Source organism: Panulirus ornatus, chromosome 58 (genome assembly GCF_036320965.1).
Source record: "Panulirus ornatus isolate Po-2019 chromosome 58, ASM3632096v1, whole genome shotgun sequence".
NCBI classification, from domain to species: domain Eukaryota; kingdom Metazoa; phylum Arthropoda; class Malacostraca; order Decapoda; family Palinuridae; genus Panulirus; species Panulirus ornatus.
The window spans coordinates 16,109,339-16,124,718 of NC_092281.1; the positions used below are offsets into that span (position 1 = coordinate 16,109,339).

Consider the following 15,380-nt stretch of genomic DNA (forward strand, 5'->3'; position numbering starts at 1 on the left):
ACCCACCACACGTACAAACAAGTCCCCCCTTTCCCCAACCTTTCAAACTATTACATATATATATATATATATATATATATATATATATATATATATATATATATATATATATGAAAAAATATAGTGCAAATGAACGCACACTCATAGAACACATAATGCCCTTCAATTGCATGGCTTCAAACCATATTTAAATATGCTGAACCCTCGAGGTGCTAGGCTGCTTATAGTATGGGGTTCGAATCCTTGCTGTTGGAGGGCATTATGTGATATATATATATATATATATATATATATATATATATATATATATATATATATTCACTTGTAAAAAATACTATGGTAATTCCTTGATAGAAGATTTTTTCCCCCTCTCTAGCCCCATCCAGGAGAAGAGTTGCCTCCATTCAGACGCAGTAATAATAACTAGTCTCAGGAGGGTGCAGTGGTTCTGCTTGTGATGCAGCACCTTGGCCTCAAGTGTAGCTGTTGACCACAAAATCTGGTTTTTGCTGAATCCTCCTGACAAGAGAGTAAATCATTCTCACTTCGTATACTTGATAGGATAGGCTTCTGTAACCTTGAGTTGGTAATACTACATACAGTCTTGCTCGCACCAATCACTTCCGAGTCATTCAACATTACGTCAAGCATCGTCCCCTTATACGATAACTATGATGTTTGATAACTTTGGTGTCTGGTGTTTTGTCCAGCCTCTATCACCAAGACACAGCGGCTCCTGCTGCTTTGTATAACGTGTATCGTTGTGATACGAGCCATCGATGGATCATACAGACACAAGGCTAAGATTCTAAGACTGTGTGTGGCCATTTCCATGACTAAAGGATGAGTCTCTAAATAATTTAATGTCGATATTTTTACTGGGCGTGACTGAAATGTTCGTGAAGAATTCTCACTGAAGTTTACGTCGAATCCCAGTTATGCGGTGGCCTAACTCAAACTATATCAACATGTGTGGCTTTTAGTTCTTTCATGATAACTGGTTCATGATAACTGGTACTGAATTTATTTTCTTTTTGTAACGACCGACATGGAACGGGTAAAACATGACCTAATCATGGCCATCTTAAGTGAGGTAAAAAAAAAAAAAGGACATTAATTAGAACAACTGCAGAGACGGTTAGGAGAAAACCTACGTACTCAAAATTATGAAAGGATATGGTAATATCGATCTAACGTTGAAGTTACTTGTTTCGTCTGATTATTAATCGTAGATATGGATACAACCTCATGTGCGAACGGCTTAAGCTCGAAAGAGGCGAAGTACTATTCATTCAAAAGGATTGTTAGCAACTCGAATGATTTACCAATTAGAGTAATCGAAAGCAGTACTTTAGATACGTTAAAAAATAGTCTTGATAAATATTTCGTCTGAAGTCCACGACTAACATGATTTGCGCATTTTTTAGTCACACTAAAAGTTATCTGTATGCCTTCTAACTTTAGCCACAATGAGCTGACATTCTGATATCCTCCACTATCACAAACTTGTTATAGGTAACAAATTTCGAGTCCTTGACAAAGAAGACAAACATTATAAGGAAAATGTGAACATCCCATGAGAATTACAAGCACAAATACCTTTATCGGAAATGCACAGTCATTCTAACATTCTAACTTTTCAACTACGACTGAGAGCGTAAACAAGAGAGAGAGGGGCTGATAACGTTGTGCCCCTGCGACTTGATAAGCTTATGTGTTGTCATTCGTTATACGTCCAGCGAGTTTGATCATCCACCTTGCTTCAATATGTGGAACGTCCTGCATGATCACAGCAAGGGTGGTATACGTGAAGTGACTATCAAATTGTATGTGTGTGTGTGTGTGTGTGTGTGTGTGAGAGAGAGAGAGAGAGAGAGAGAGAGAGAGAGAGAGAGAGAGAGAGAGAGAGAGAGAGAGAGAGAGAGAGAGAGAGAGAAATCTGAGAGAAGAAATTTGGGCTAACTACGACCATTTCCGTGGACTTGTGTATGGAGAAATAACATGATACAATTTTCCGTACCTAGACACAAGGGTGGGGATCCATATTACAATCCTAGGAATTTCCCTGATGTCAGACACCACCTCTACCTGTCACTAACCCACCTAATTCCCTGGAAGGCATAGACCCTTATCTTGACTTCTGATAACCTATCCTTAACGAGAAAGGCTTTCTGTAACGTGGGAAACATGATAAACCTCGAGTCTGAGGTGAGGTAGCCATGTAGAGAATAATAAAAAAAAAAAAAATGTAGACAGCAAAAACTATCTTTGAGAGAGGAAATGAGGCATGGCAAGGACCCCTCTCTCGGCTGGAAGCCATGAATAAGCATGAGTTATCATATACGACCATTCACACTATACCTCATACTTACTGTAATATAACCGAATATAATTATTTCCAAACACGCACCACCTGAAGACAAGGATATGTGCGAATGTTAGTGGCCCTTCACTGACTGTAACAACTGTTATTTCCACTCATCACTTGGGTGTATCATGACACTCACTGTATACACTCCCAAGGAACACAAGCTACAGCAAAGAGCAAAAATGCACATTACAGAGTTCAAGAACTGGTATCATATACCATGGATACACGGCACACAGACCCCCGTGCGACAGCAACACTCTGGCGCACAATCACATGACATCTCCAATATACTTAATAGTGGGGCAATTCCCCACGCAGCCCCTTCCTTCTCTCCCAGTACTCATGAGCAAAAAGCCATTGCTGCACTGAAGAACTAGGTCCTTCGAGGCTATTTCTGGTATAACAATGAGGTGTAGTACTCCTTGTAAGCTTTCTATCACCACGATCGTTAATGAGTATCTCCATGTGTATAAAGAAGCCCTTCTGAAAATTTGCCCCTGTGGTGAAAATTCATATATATATATATATATATATATATATATATATATATATATATATATATATATATATACCCTGGACTGTCCCTGTGCACCTAGGAAACCCTCATACACGGTCCCTGTGCAACAGGTACACCGAAGCAAACCTCCCCCGTGCATCAGCACATCCAAACACAAAGTCCCTGTGCTGGGATAGCCACTATCAAGAGCATGACACCGGCGTGCTACCAATCCAGGGGGAGCAAGTGTGCGCAGGATGGAACAACGTGTCCTTGTGCGTCCTTGACCTTAATCAATCGCTAGAAGTGGCCTCTCTGCGTACTCCAGCAATATGAAGGCTTCGGAAAGGCTCCAGAGAAGCTTACGTAAATAAGAAAGTTCCCCATAATCTTACCTCTGTCATGTGATGGTTTAACTTCCTGCGATATCGGCAGTTATGTAATTATACCCACTGTGATGCTGTTCCAGCGCAGGACACGTCTTATGTAATGGTCGCTAGGTCTCCACACTCAAGATCGATGAGGGAGATCTGAGTCACACTCTTGCCTGATAGAAATACAGACACAATGAAGGTCAACGCAAGTAAAAGGGTAAGATTTCTCGTGTCTTGTATAATTTTTGCTAGGGGGTAATACGCAGCCGTCCGATCGATGGGACGGAGAGGCACGTCCTCCACCACTATGCCTGTGCTGCTCTCATCGGATATTTTACCGTGCGCCCCATGGAAGCAGGTGAGTGAGTGTGTTAGCAGCTCTGATGCACGAGACCGAGTTATAGTGATGGGTGATTTGAATGCAAAGGTGAGTAATGCGGCAGTTGAGGGTATAATTGGTGTACATGGGGTGTTCAGAGTTGTAAATGGAAATGGTGAAGAGCTAGTGGATTTGTGTGAAAAAGGACTGGTGATTGGGAATACCTGGTTTAAAAAGAGAGATATACATAAGTATATGTATGTGAGTTGCAGAGATGGCCAGAGGGCGTTATTGGATTACGTGTTAAATGATAGGCATGTAAAAGAGACACTTTTGGATGTTAATGTGCTGAGAGGGGTAGCTGGAGGGATGTCTGATAACTATCTTGTGGAGGCGAAGGTGAAGATTTGTAGAGGTTTTCAGAAAAGAAGAGAGAATGTTAGGGAGAAGAGAGTGGTGAGAGTAAGTGAGCTTGGAAAGGACACTTGTGTGAGAAAGTAACAAGAAAGATTGAGTGCAGAATGGCAAAAGGTGAGAGCAAATGACGTAAGGGGAGTGGGGGAAGAATGGGATGTATCTAGGGAAGCAGAGATGGCTTGCGTAAAAGATGTATGTGGCATGAGAAAGGTGGGAAGTGGGCAGATTAGAAAGGGTAGTGAATGGTGGGATGAAGAAGTAAGACTGTTAGTGAAAGAGAAGAGAGAGGCATTTGGACGATTTTTTGCAGGGAAGTAGTGCAAATGACTGGGAGATATATAAAAGAAAGCGGGAGGTCAAGAGAAAGGTGCAAGAGGTGAAAAAGAGGGCAAATGAGAGTTGGGATGAGAGATTATCATTAAATTTTAGGGAGAATAAAAAGATGTTTTGGAAAGAGGTAAATAAAGTGCGTAAGACAAAAGAACAAATGGGAACATCGGTGAAGGGGGCTAATGGGGAGGTAATAACAAGTAGTAATGAAGTGAGATGGAATAAATATTTTGAAGGTTTGCTGAATGTGTTTGATGATAGAGTGGCAGGTACAGGGTGTTTTGGTTGGGGTAGTGTGCGAAGTGAGAGGGTCAGGGAGAATGGTTTGGTGAACAGAGAAGAGGTAGTGAAAGCTTTGCGGAAGATGAAAGCCAGCAAGGCGGCGGGTTTGGATAGTATTGCAGTAGAATTTATGAAAAAGGGGGTGAAGCGCCTGAGGACTGGCGGAATGCATGCATAGTGCCATTGTACAAAGGCAATGGGGATAAAGGTGAGTGTTTAAATTACAGAGGCATAAGTTTGTTGAGTATTCCTGGGAAATTGTATGGGAGGGTATTGATTGCAAGGGTAAAAACATGTACAGAGCATCAGACTGGGGAAGAGCAGTGTGGTTTCAGAAGTGGTAGCGGATGTGTGGATCAGGTGCCTGCTTTGAAGAATGTGTGTGAGCAATACTTTGAAAAACAGATGGATTTGTATGTAGTATTTATGGATCTGGAGAAGGCATACGATAGAGTTGACAGAGATTCTTTGTGGAAGGTGTTATGAGTATATGGTGAGGGAGGTAAGTTGCTAGAAGCAGCGAAAAGTTTTTACCAAGGATGTAAAGCATGTGTATGAGTAAGAAGAGAGGAAAGCGACTGGTTCCCAGTGGATGTCTGTTGGCGGCAGGGGTGCGTGATGTCTCCATGGATGTTTAATTTGTTTATGCATGGGGTGGTTAGGGAGGTGAATGCAAGATTTTTGGAAAGAGGGGCAAGTATGCAGTCTGTTCTGGATGAGAGGTCTAGGGAAGTGAGTCAGTTGTTGTTCGCTGATGATACAGCGCTGGTGGCTGATTCATGTGAGAAACTGCAGAAGCTGTTGACTGAGTTTGGTAAAGTGTGGGAAAGAAGAAAGTTAAGAGTAAATGTGAATAAGAGCAAGGTAATCAGGTACAGTAGGGTTGAGGGTCAAGTCAATTGGGAGGTAAGTTTGAATGGAGAAAAACTGGAGGAAGTAAAGTGTTTTAGATATCTGGGAGTGGATCTGGAAGCGGATGGAACCATGAAAGCGGAAGTGGATCATAGGTTGGGGGAGGGGGCGAAAATCCTGGGAGCCTTGAAGAATGTGTGGAAGTCGAGAACATTATCTCGGAAAGCAAAAATGGGTATGTTTGAAGGAATAGTGGTTCCAAAAATGTTGTATGGTTGCGAGGCGTGGGCTATGGATAGAGTTGTGCGCAGGAGGATGGATGTGCTGGAAATGAGATGTTTGAGGACAATGTGTGGTGTGAGGTGGTTTGATCGAGTAAGTAACGTAAGGGTAAGAGAGATGTGTGGAAATAAAAAGAGCGTGGTTGAGAGAGCAGAAGAGGGTGTTTTGAAATGGTTTGGGCACATGGAGAGAATGAGTGAGGAAAGATTGACCAAGAGGATATATGTGTCGGAGGTGGAGGGAACGAGGAGAAGTGGGAGACCAAATTGGAGGTGGAAAGATGGAGTGAAAAAGATTTTGTGTGATCGGGGCCTGAACATGCAGGAGGGTGAAAGGAGGGCAAGGAATAGAGTGAATTGGATCGATGTGGTATACCGGGGTTGACGTGCTGTCAGTGGATTGAATCAGGGCATGTGAAGCGTCTGGGGTAAACCATGGAAAGCTGTGTAGGTATGTATATTTGCGTGTGTGGACGTATGTATATACATGTGTATGGGGGTGGGCTGGGCCATTTCTTTCGTCTGTTTCCTTGCGCTACCTCGCAAACGCGGGAGACAGCGAAAAAAAAAAAAAAAAAAAAAAAAAAAAAATATATTATATATATATATATATATATATATATATATATATATATATATATATATAAAGAATAGTGCACTATCGCAAACATGTATTTTGATAAAACGTCACTTACAGACATCCTCTCTACAAGGGACAGGCTTCGGCCTTGGGCAGCCTAGTATATGTAAGCGGTGGGCTCTCGTAGTGCGTAGTAGTTATGAAAGTGAAGAGGTTGCTTAACCCTAAAGTATGAGGGAGCCTACGTTACTGACTTAAAGAAGTTTTCAGTTTAGATGATCAGTATTTGCCGGAGGAATATGTCCACAGCACCATGTTTTTTTTTTTTTTTTGTCTTCAGGACGTACAGTGCCACTTCTTGTATGTACGACATGACACTTCAAAATCCTCAATTTACTCTGATCCATCAAGCAGAGTGATACTGTTGACAGATTTGCCAGACCTCAGCCTGACACAGGCCCCTGTCACAGTACAGTAGTTTTACGCTGAGCTCCGGAATACTAGGAACTAACATTCATAAGCAGAGGGAAACTGTGATCATATGAACCATGACAAACTTCACTATATTCGCAGTCGGTCAGGCAATATCTCACTGTGGCTCAGCCATCATTGGACCCTTAGAATGACGACTAAATCCTCTACTTAAGAGGACTTAAGTATAGGATGACCAGTCGTCCTCCTTATAGGGTTAAGTCGCACTCCTCAAGAGGTTACTGAACCCTGTACTTCTATGTCCAAATGCAAACTAACTTGTTAGCTTATTCTGGGATAAACTTAAGTACATGGGAATAAGGATACAAGAATACAACAGATCCTAAACTTTAGAGTTTAGCTGAATCTGTAGTGGGGAAGAGCAAGCCAATTGGCAAAGTGCTGTAGACTATGGAATTGTTAGATAAGTAACCTTTGGAAAGTCTTCCAGGAGAAGGATACATGGGTGAAGCAAGACCTGTTCCAGGTCCTACGATGTCCCTCAGTTCAGTGACAATGTACATGTGGTACTGGCAAACCTACACATCCTTTAACATAGATATCATTGGCTTAATGATTTCAAAACGTCTTATGATCCTTCCTGGTCAAGGTTCCATTAACACGAAAGTTACAGATTCTTTCAGATCATAATATAACATCAATAATTCTCTCTCTCTCTCTCTCTCTCTCTCTCTCTCTCTCTCTCTCTCTCTCTCTCTCTCTCTCTCTATTGCTGTAGGTCACTGATGTCCATGATCCGGTATTTGCTGATAACTACGAGGAAAGTTGAAACACGATAAATACCAGGTGCACCTACGTGTAATTACATCGTCATCGGAGATATAACAATGATACAGAAAGCTCCGAACAGTCAGTATATATAAATAAAAGAGGCGGAGCTAAGATGCCGATGGTACAAAATTGTTTTTGTGGTTCGTGGTTATCGGGTCTGGTCAGTCTTCCCAGAACGTAAACTGTACTGTCACCCTTTAAAAGGGTGGAAACTGCAGGCTATGAATTAGTCCATTATCTACATCAAATTCGATAAATCAGTGTCACATTAATAACAGTATATCAGGTATTTATCACATATAAAGTTGAACAGGTGTGGCAAGAGCTGTGCTTGTTTGAGGAACGTTCAGTGCTTCTCATACATCACTGAGTGATTTATATGCGCACCATTTTCACTCCTTTGCCTCTTCCATGTTTCGATCAGATTACACAAAAATTATGAAGAGGTGAAGACTATTTCAGATTGCACAAAAATTATGAAGAGGTGAAGACTATTTCATTTACAGTGACAATACCCCTTTGAAAATTCTTTATGTACGATTAGACAATAAAATAGTGTATTCTTAGTCTGACGACAAGGCTGCTCAATCCCACAGCAAGATGATCAGGAATCACAAGGGATATGTTATGACGCAACATACCCTGAAAACAGAAAAGCCATGTCGTACCACGATAACATGATCCTATAGACGCATATTGCCCGACAATACAGGAATATTGTAAGGTTGCTGCTCCACAACGGTATGACCAGACAAACCTTTACGCAAAATGTTAGAAGAAACTTTGGTGCATTGTTCTGTTATATATATAATGCAGGCGACCTTCACAGAACAAACTAGTTATTTGTCTCCCTCCACTCTGGATAGCGGATAGTCAAACCGCTAATGATACCATCACTGTTACTCTAACATGAAACTGATCCAGAGATATATTTACCACCCGGTTCACTTCGATATCTACTGTCCCAACAAATACTAAAATATTATTAATGTCGTCGATAAACATAAATCCTCTCTTTTAAATCCTCTCTAATATTCTTATAAACTCCGTAACCAAACGCTACTAAAGTAATCGTAAATACCGTGCCAACAGGCTAAACGGTGCATAAACTATGACATTTATTAGTCAAGCGTAATCTTAACATAAAAATCCTTTATGGAAATTGAGAGGCCTAGTTATTCTTTTTACACAAGCATATATGAGCAAGACATATTTTCAAAGAGAACGGGCTGCATAACAATATTCGTAACATTACTCACACATGAAGAATGGAGGTTAAAAGCATAATAAAGTACATTTCAAAAATAAAGGTTTTCAACTTTCATTTTCAATCTCTAATTCCCCCCCCCTTTTTTTTTTACTGCATCCACGAGAATAGCCAGGTATGTTCCGGCTTTAGGGCTAACGTACTCCACTTTCTAATCTGTACCAAGGGTTCGGATGAAAACTGCAAGCTTATGTGGCTTTCAAGCCTACACGCAACCACTGCGATTGTGCCTCTACTGTCCAGGCTAGTTTCAAGCCAGTCCCATAAACTGCTGTCCTGGTTTACCACGGCGTTATACAAAACAACTTAGACGAATACCCTCACTGGGGAAGTAGCCATTTCACAGGCGCATGGTGGTAATACATTCAGAGAAGGCAAAACGTGTCGCTGGATCTGTGGACGGTCAGAATCTACAACCAATGGCGGAAGAGGCAGGAGACTCCCCCTCTGGGCCCCTTCACCAGTTCCCTATCGGAAAGACCTAACAGAAGACTTTAACACTGAAAATTAAGGTTAATCCCAGCTGATATGGTTGTGATTTTTTTCATAAGTCCTAATGAATTCTTATAAGTTTGCTTACTACTAGGGTGGATTAAGTAAGGTTTTCAGTTCCGATATCCAGAAGTTTCAATTTCACATCATTTAACCCGCAGTTATTCACTTGCTAAATAAATCAATAGTGGAAGACGTGAAATCAACAAAACCTATAGAAAAAATATATCTAACGTCCTATACCAGTTACTGGCGAAGTCGAAATAAACCAACGCTCCTGTCGTCTGCAAGACGACACCGCCGAAGTCCGAGGGATGTCCGCAGCAGTTACTCGCTCGTTCCAAACTTAAACGAATGATAACATGATAATCTTTAGCTAGTATAGTATCATGCAGATACACTGAAAGTAATTTCCTGACGGTGCACGGGACCCAGATAACTGAACTATCTAATAAAACCAATGTTCGTGAAATTTTCTAAAACATGTTAAACGAGGGAAAACATGGTAATACATAGCGTTATTTTCAAGGGTGGGCGATTTTAACAATATCATCAACGAAATACATATTAATGGATTCTTTAAACTTATTATAAAGGACGCCATTCTTTCAACTGCAATCACTTTACGAATGCCAAGTTTGGCTTAAGGTAAGATAACCTTCGTCGGTATTGTATTTCTTTTGTGAAACAAGATAAATGTGAAAAGAAAGGCAATACCAAACCTAAAGATCTGACCGAACATTCTCTGAAGATAACCACCGTAGGTGGAGCAGAGTTCGATAAAAATATAATCAGCGTGGAATCCACTGATATGACAGCATAAGAAGTTACCGCGGCCCAAAGGTACGAAATCACCTACATTTTCATTCACTAGACAAAAACGACGTATATCAATTTAGCGAAAAACACCAATAATCCGAATGTGTAGTACAGCACATGGTATGACTAACAACGTACTTAAGTACTTTACGATAGGTAACCTGGTTACATTACTATAAAATTTGCCCAATCCCGATTCATTCTGGGGTTTACCCGACACAGAATCCGATGGATAACGTACCAAAATTCCAGAGCCACGACTACTGGGGGCCAGCAAATCAGATAAAATATCCGCAGTCACGCTAGTAATAAAGATGCTTAATCTGATTAAGGATATCTGAAATTATTATGATCCATACCCTAAGCCAGGAATTCACAACAAGGTGATTATGTGTCCAGTATGATGATCAGTCTTCTTTCTGATCACCATTATGGCTTCCGAAAGGCGAAGTCCACTGGTAATACTCTTTCCTATCTTACTAATGTCTGGTCATCTTCCTTAAAATATTTTTGGGAATCACATGTAGTTGCCCTAGACATACCCAAACCTTTTGACATACTGTGGCATCAGGGTTCATGTCTCTTAGTTCCCTACCTTTGGATTTCCTCCGTCATATCTAGCTTCCTCTCTGGCCGATCTATCTCCATGGTTACTGATAGATCAGCCAATCCCCCTTTCTCAATCAACAACGATGCCCCTCAAAGTTCTGTCGTGTCTTCTACACCTTTTCTCCTTTTTATCAACGATTTCCTTTCTTCCACAAATAACCAAATGCACTAATAAGCTGATGACTCAGCACCGCCTTCCTCCACATACTTCAGTTCTGCTCCTCTTCCTCAATCTGCACCTCGTCTCGACACACCTTCCTTAATAAACTCAGACTTGGTCAGGATATCTCAGTGGGGTTAACAAAATATGGTTAAGTTTAATGCCTCCAAGACCCAGTTTCTACCCATCTCTATAACGAAAATTCCTCACGCCTTTGACGGTTCTGCAATTCCCCCTCTTGACTCAATGATCATAATTGGTATTAGTTACATCCACTCTTTCTTGGAAACACCACATCACAGAAATAGGTGTCTGCCTCTAAAAAGCAGTCTTTTCTAAATGTAGAAATTTCTTTTCCCTCTAACAGGTTCTCCGTTTACACAAAGAACTGATTCCTCCTTGTATACATTACTGCTCTCACATCTGAGGTGGTTCTAGCTCGGCATACTTACTTGACAAGAGTTGAATCGAAAGCTGTCCTACTTAGGCATTTTCTCATGCCAACCTTAAAACTTGACCCGTTTGCCTTGCGCCGCAATACACACACACACACATACACACACACACACACACATATATATATATATATATATATATATATATATATATATATATATATATATATATATATATATATATATATATTCCTATGAGTCCACGGGGAAAATGAAACACGATAAGATCCCAGGTGCACTTTCGTGTAATAGTCACATCCTCAGTGGAGACACAAGAGAGAAATATAAGTCAGTTGATATACATCGAAAAGACGAAGCTGGGACGCCATTTGGTAAACATGCGATTGTCCAAGACACAACGAGCGTGCATATACTTATCAATTTACAAATGTTATCAACAATAAAATCATCTAATTTATATAGACCATCACTAATATTAAGATTATACTTCTTTGTGTATTCAATGATAGAAGATTCAATTATATTTCTCGTGGTAATAGAGTTAGAGTTAATAACTGAGATGGCATTACTCAGTCAATACAATGATCATAGTTCTTAACGTGATTGAACAAGGCATTTGATTCTTGTCCCGTTCTTATACTATATCAATATTGCTTAAGTCTAACAAAAAGATCCTTACCAGTCTGCCCAACATAAAATTTATCACAATTTCCACATAGCACTTTATAGATGCATCCAGGAGAATTTTCTGGTGAATTCCTGATTAAGATATTCTTTGTAGTATTACTGTTGCTGAAGGCAACATTTACATTAAAGGATTTAAGCAAAATGGGAAGTAAAGAAAAACTATCAAAAGAGAGAACTAAAAGAATCTTGGTGTCAATAGGAGGTTTGGGCTCAACTCTATAAAATGATTTCTTTGCTAACTTAAGGGATTTATCAATGAAAGATCTAGGGTACTTTAACTTAGATCCAGCAGAATATATCTTCTCAAACTCATCATCAACAAACTCTGGACTGCAAATACGTAATGCCCTAAGGAACATGGATTCAAATGATGATAATCTAACTCTGTCATGTTGAGGTGAGTAACAATGGATATATGAGCATACATTAGTAGGTTTTCTGTATATGCTACACTTACACTTGTTTCCTTGCCTATGGATGATGCAATCTAAAAATGGTAACATACCATTATATTTATTTTCTACAGTAAATCTGATGGAAGGTACGAAATTGTTAAGTGGGGATATACAAGCAGGTAGCTCTTTCTAACTTTGGTTACATAAAGGATAGGGTACAAATCTAACTTAATCTAATGCAGCACAGGAAACCTTGCTTGTGGGGGGGGGGTGGAGTGATATGACATATTGATAACATCAGGGATGTAACCACTGGAATAAACCAACCATACACGAATAATTCCTCGAACCTCGCCCTTTGTGTCACAAGACCTCGGGGGGTTTAACTTGCTTCATGAAAGAAAAAACAAAGTCATACACCTTACAACACCATTTCCCTCTTCACGGTCAAGTTACGCTGTAAAATCATTGGTCAGTATTCTAGCTAGGCATAACATTCTGACCCTACCGTCCCGAATGATGCAACAGCTACCTTACCCCCTACGTCCCGCCTCCACCACCCCACGACTACCGAGCTACTAAGATTACACTGATATTTTTACCGTAACTGAATGCAGGGTAACACCTAGATATTTTTGCCGTAACTGAATGCATATTTAACAAATATTTTTCCGTGAAAATACTGAATATAACACAGCTGAAGTAAATAGTACTATGAGCCGTTCAATACGTTCCCGTGCCTGAAAATTTGTTGAATTACCTCGATATCAGGCGTATCCTTACTAAGTATGCCTTGTGGTCCTGGCGCCATAACGATAACTGTGAAGCACTGTTCACGAGTTAGAAATCAGAAGGGTGAACGCTTCACAAATTCACAGAACCTTACGCATTGAAATCAACCCTTACACTGTACCTCTGACAGTCTGGCTACCCGATATAGGGAAAACTTGCCAGATGTCGCTAAACCACCGTAATATTCGCTTTTCTCTTTAAAGTCAGTTTACATATACAATCGAAGAGGATAACCTGTCGTCTTTCATAATTCTATTGTTGCTATAATATTACTGTAATTGGCCTAACTGTTTAAACTTTCGTACGAAAGTTTAAAACAAGATAATTGCAAGATCTATTTTCTTCTCAAGTATACACACTATTTTTGTTTTGATACATTTATTGCACTCTAGGGCTTCAACCAATACAATTACAAAAAAGCACATAACAATGCCATTTAAAATGCCCTAGTGCCACGCAGGGCATTTAAGGTGTGCTTGTACACGGCACCTACATTTAACACCCGCCAAACTGCGGGTGGCGAGAGTCAGCAGATCTTACGTTTCGTGTATTGAGAGGTAGTAACATACTGTGGTGAGGAAATCCCCGCGGCAGCATGTGACTGACCATGGGACAGTCCAGGCAGTAGTATTGTAATATGTTCGAGTGGAGTGAGTAACACAGGAGGCAAGAGGAAAAATGGGTTCATCCTCTACCCCGGCAACCTACATCACAGGTCTGCAGCCCAGTATTAATGAAGCCTAGCTGCAACTACACTGCTCGCGGATCATAGGGCCCCGGCGACGGTATTTGTATCGGTGTGGACAGAACAAATCATAGTGTTGTATTGATAAACTGTCGAGTCTCAGTCTGAGCGAATTCTCGATCGACAGCAGCAGGAGAGTGAGGATGAGGGACCAGCGCCACGGAGAGAGAGAGAGAGAGAGAGAGAGAGAGAGAGAGAGAGAGAGAGAGAGAGAGAGAGAGAGAGAGAGAATTTTTTTAGCAAAATAGTCAACTGTGTCAGTGTATGTGATTCCTACATGTGAGGGTATCCACAAAAATCTACTATCTAAACTACGCTCGCGTACCAGTGTTACGAAAGACAATATTCTTTACTGCAAGATGGCAGCTTGGTATAGGGAATGAGAGAGCCTAAAAGGGCAGACTGTGAATCGCATATAACTATTCCGTTTGGTCTTCTCTGATAGAGAAGACTAACTGACATTCAAGATACTATACACTTCACACATTGTAAAGCTGGAGGGAGCATCTGCGGCCGACCCAGCCACCCGCTGGCGGGTCCAAATTAGCTGAGAATAACAGCACTCCCCGCTCTCTTATTTGAATGCAGGAAGCCGTCGGTGTGAACGTGTGATGAAGGGACTGAGAGAACACGGTTGCAATGGCCTGCAGAAGCAGCTGCTTCTGTAGGAGGAGGAGGGGGGGTCCCACCTTTCGAGGTGGGGGGGGGGGGGTGAGTGTAGTAGACAGCTGGAGTGGGAATCAACCAGGGGGTCAGACCACAAGCAACTTCTCCCTCTGGAACATTAATATTTAGTCTCTGGAGCATGGAACAATCAGTCTTAATGAGTGTGCGTCCTAACTACGTCTCTTCGTTGTATATCAAGTGACTTGTATTTCTTTCTTGTATCTCCCGTAATGATGTGATTATTACATGAAAGTGCACTAGGGAACTTATCGTGTTTCATTTCCCCGTGGAAAAGACAACAAAGGCCACATTCGTTCACAGTCTCTAGCTGCCATGTGTAATGCACCGAAACCACAGCTCCCTTTCCACATCCAGGCCCTACAAAACTTTCCATGGTTTACCCCAGACGCTTCACATGCTCTGGTTCAATCCATTAACCACGTCGACCCCGGTATACCACATAGTTCCAATTTACTCTATTCCTTGCACGCCTTTCACCCTCATGTATGTTCAGGCCCCGATCGCTCAAAAATTTTTTCACTCCATCCTTCCATCCCCAATTTGGTCTCCTACTTCCCCTAGCTCCCTCCACCTCTGACACATATATCCTCTTTGTAAATCTTTCCTCACTCATTCTCTCCATGTGGCCAAACCATTTCAATACACCCTCTTCCGCTCTCTCAACCACATTCATTTTATTACCACACATCTCTTACCCTTTCATTACTTACTTGATCAAACCACCTCACACCATATATATATATATA

At 41.0% G+C, this 15,380-nt stretch overlaps 2 protein-coding genes across 3 annotated transcripts in view; one reads left to right on the forward strand and one right to left on the reverse strand.

Moving 5' to 3' along the window:
* su(r) (dihydropyrimidine dehydrogenase su(r)) overlaps positions 1 to 13,321 on the reverse strand; it is a 59,104-nt gene extending 45,783 nt beyond the window's left edge. Inside the window, exon 1 of the mRNA XM_071695393.1 lies at positions 13,171 to 13,321. Within this exon, the coding sequence (XP_071551494.1) occupies positions 13,171 to 13,221 (51 nt within the window). The 5' untranslated portion in view covers positions 13,222 to 13,321. The remainder of the gene's footprint in view (positions 1 to 13,170) is intronic.
* Positions 13,322 to 13,776: 455 nt separating this feature from the next.
* LOC139766573 (thioredoxin-like) overlaps positions 13,777 to 15,380 on the forward strand; it is a 19,565-nt gene continuing 17,961 nt past the window's right edge. The window contains exon 1 of one of the 2 annotated variants that reach the window (XM_071695400.1): positions 13,777 to 13,917. The gene's annotated coding sequence lies outside the window, so the exon portion shown is untranslated. The remainder of the gene's footprint in view (positions 13,918 to 15,380) is intronic. The other variant, XM_071695410.1, reaches the window with a different exon arrangement.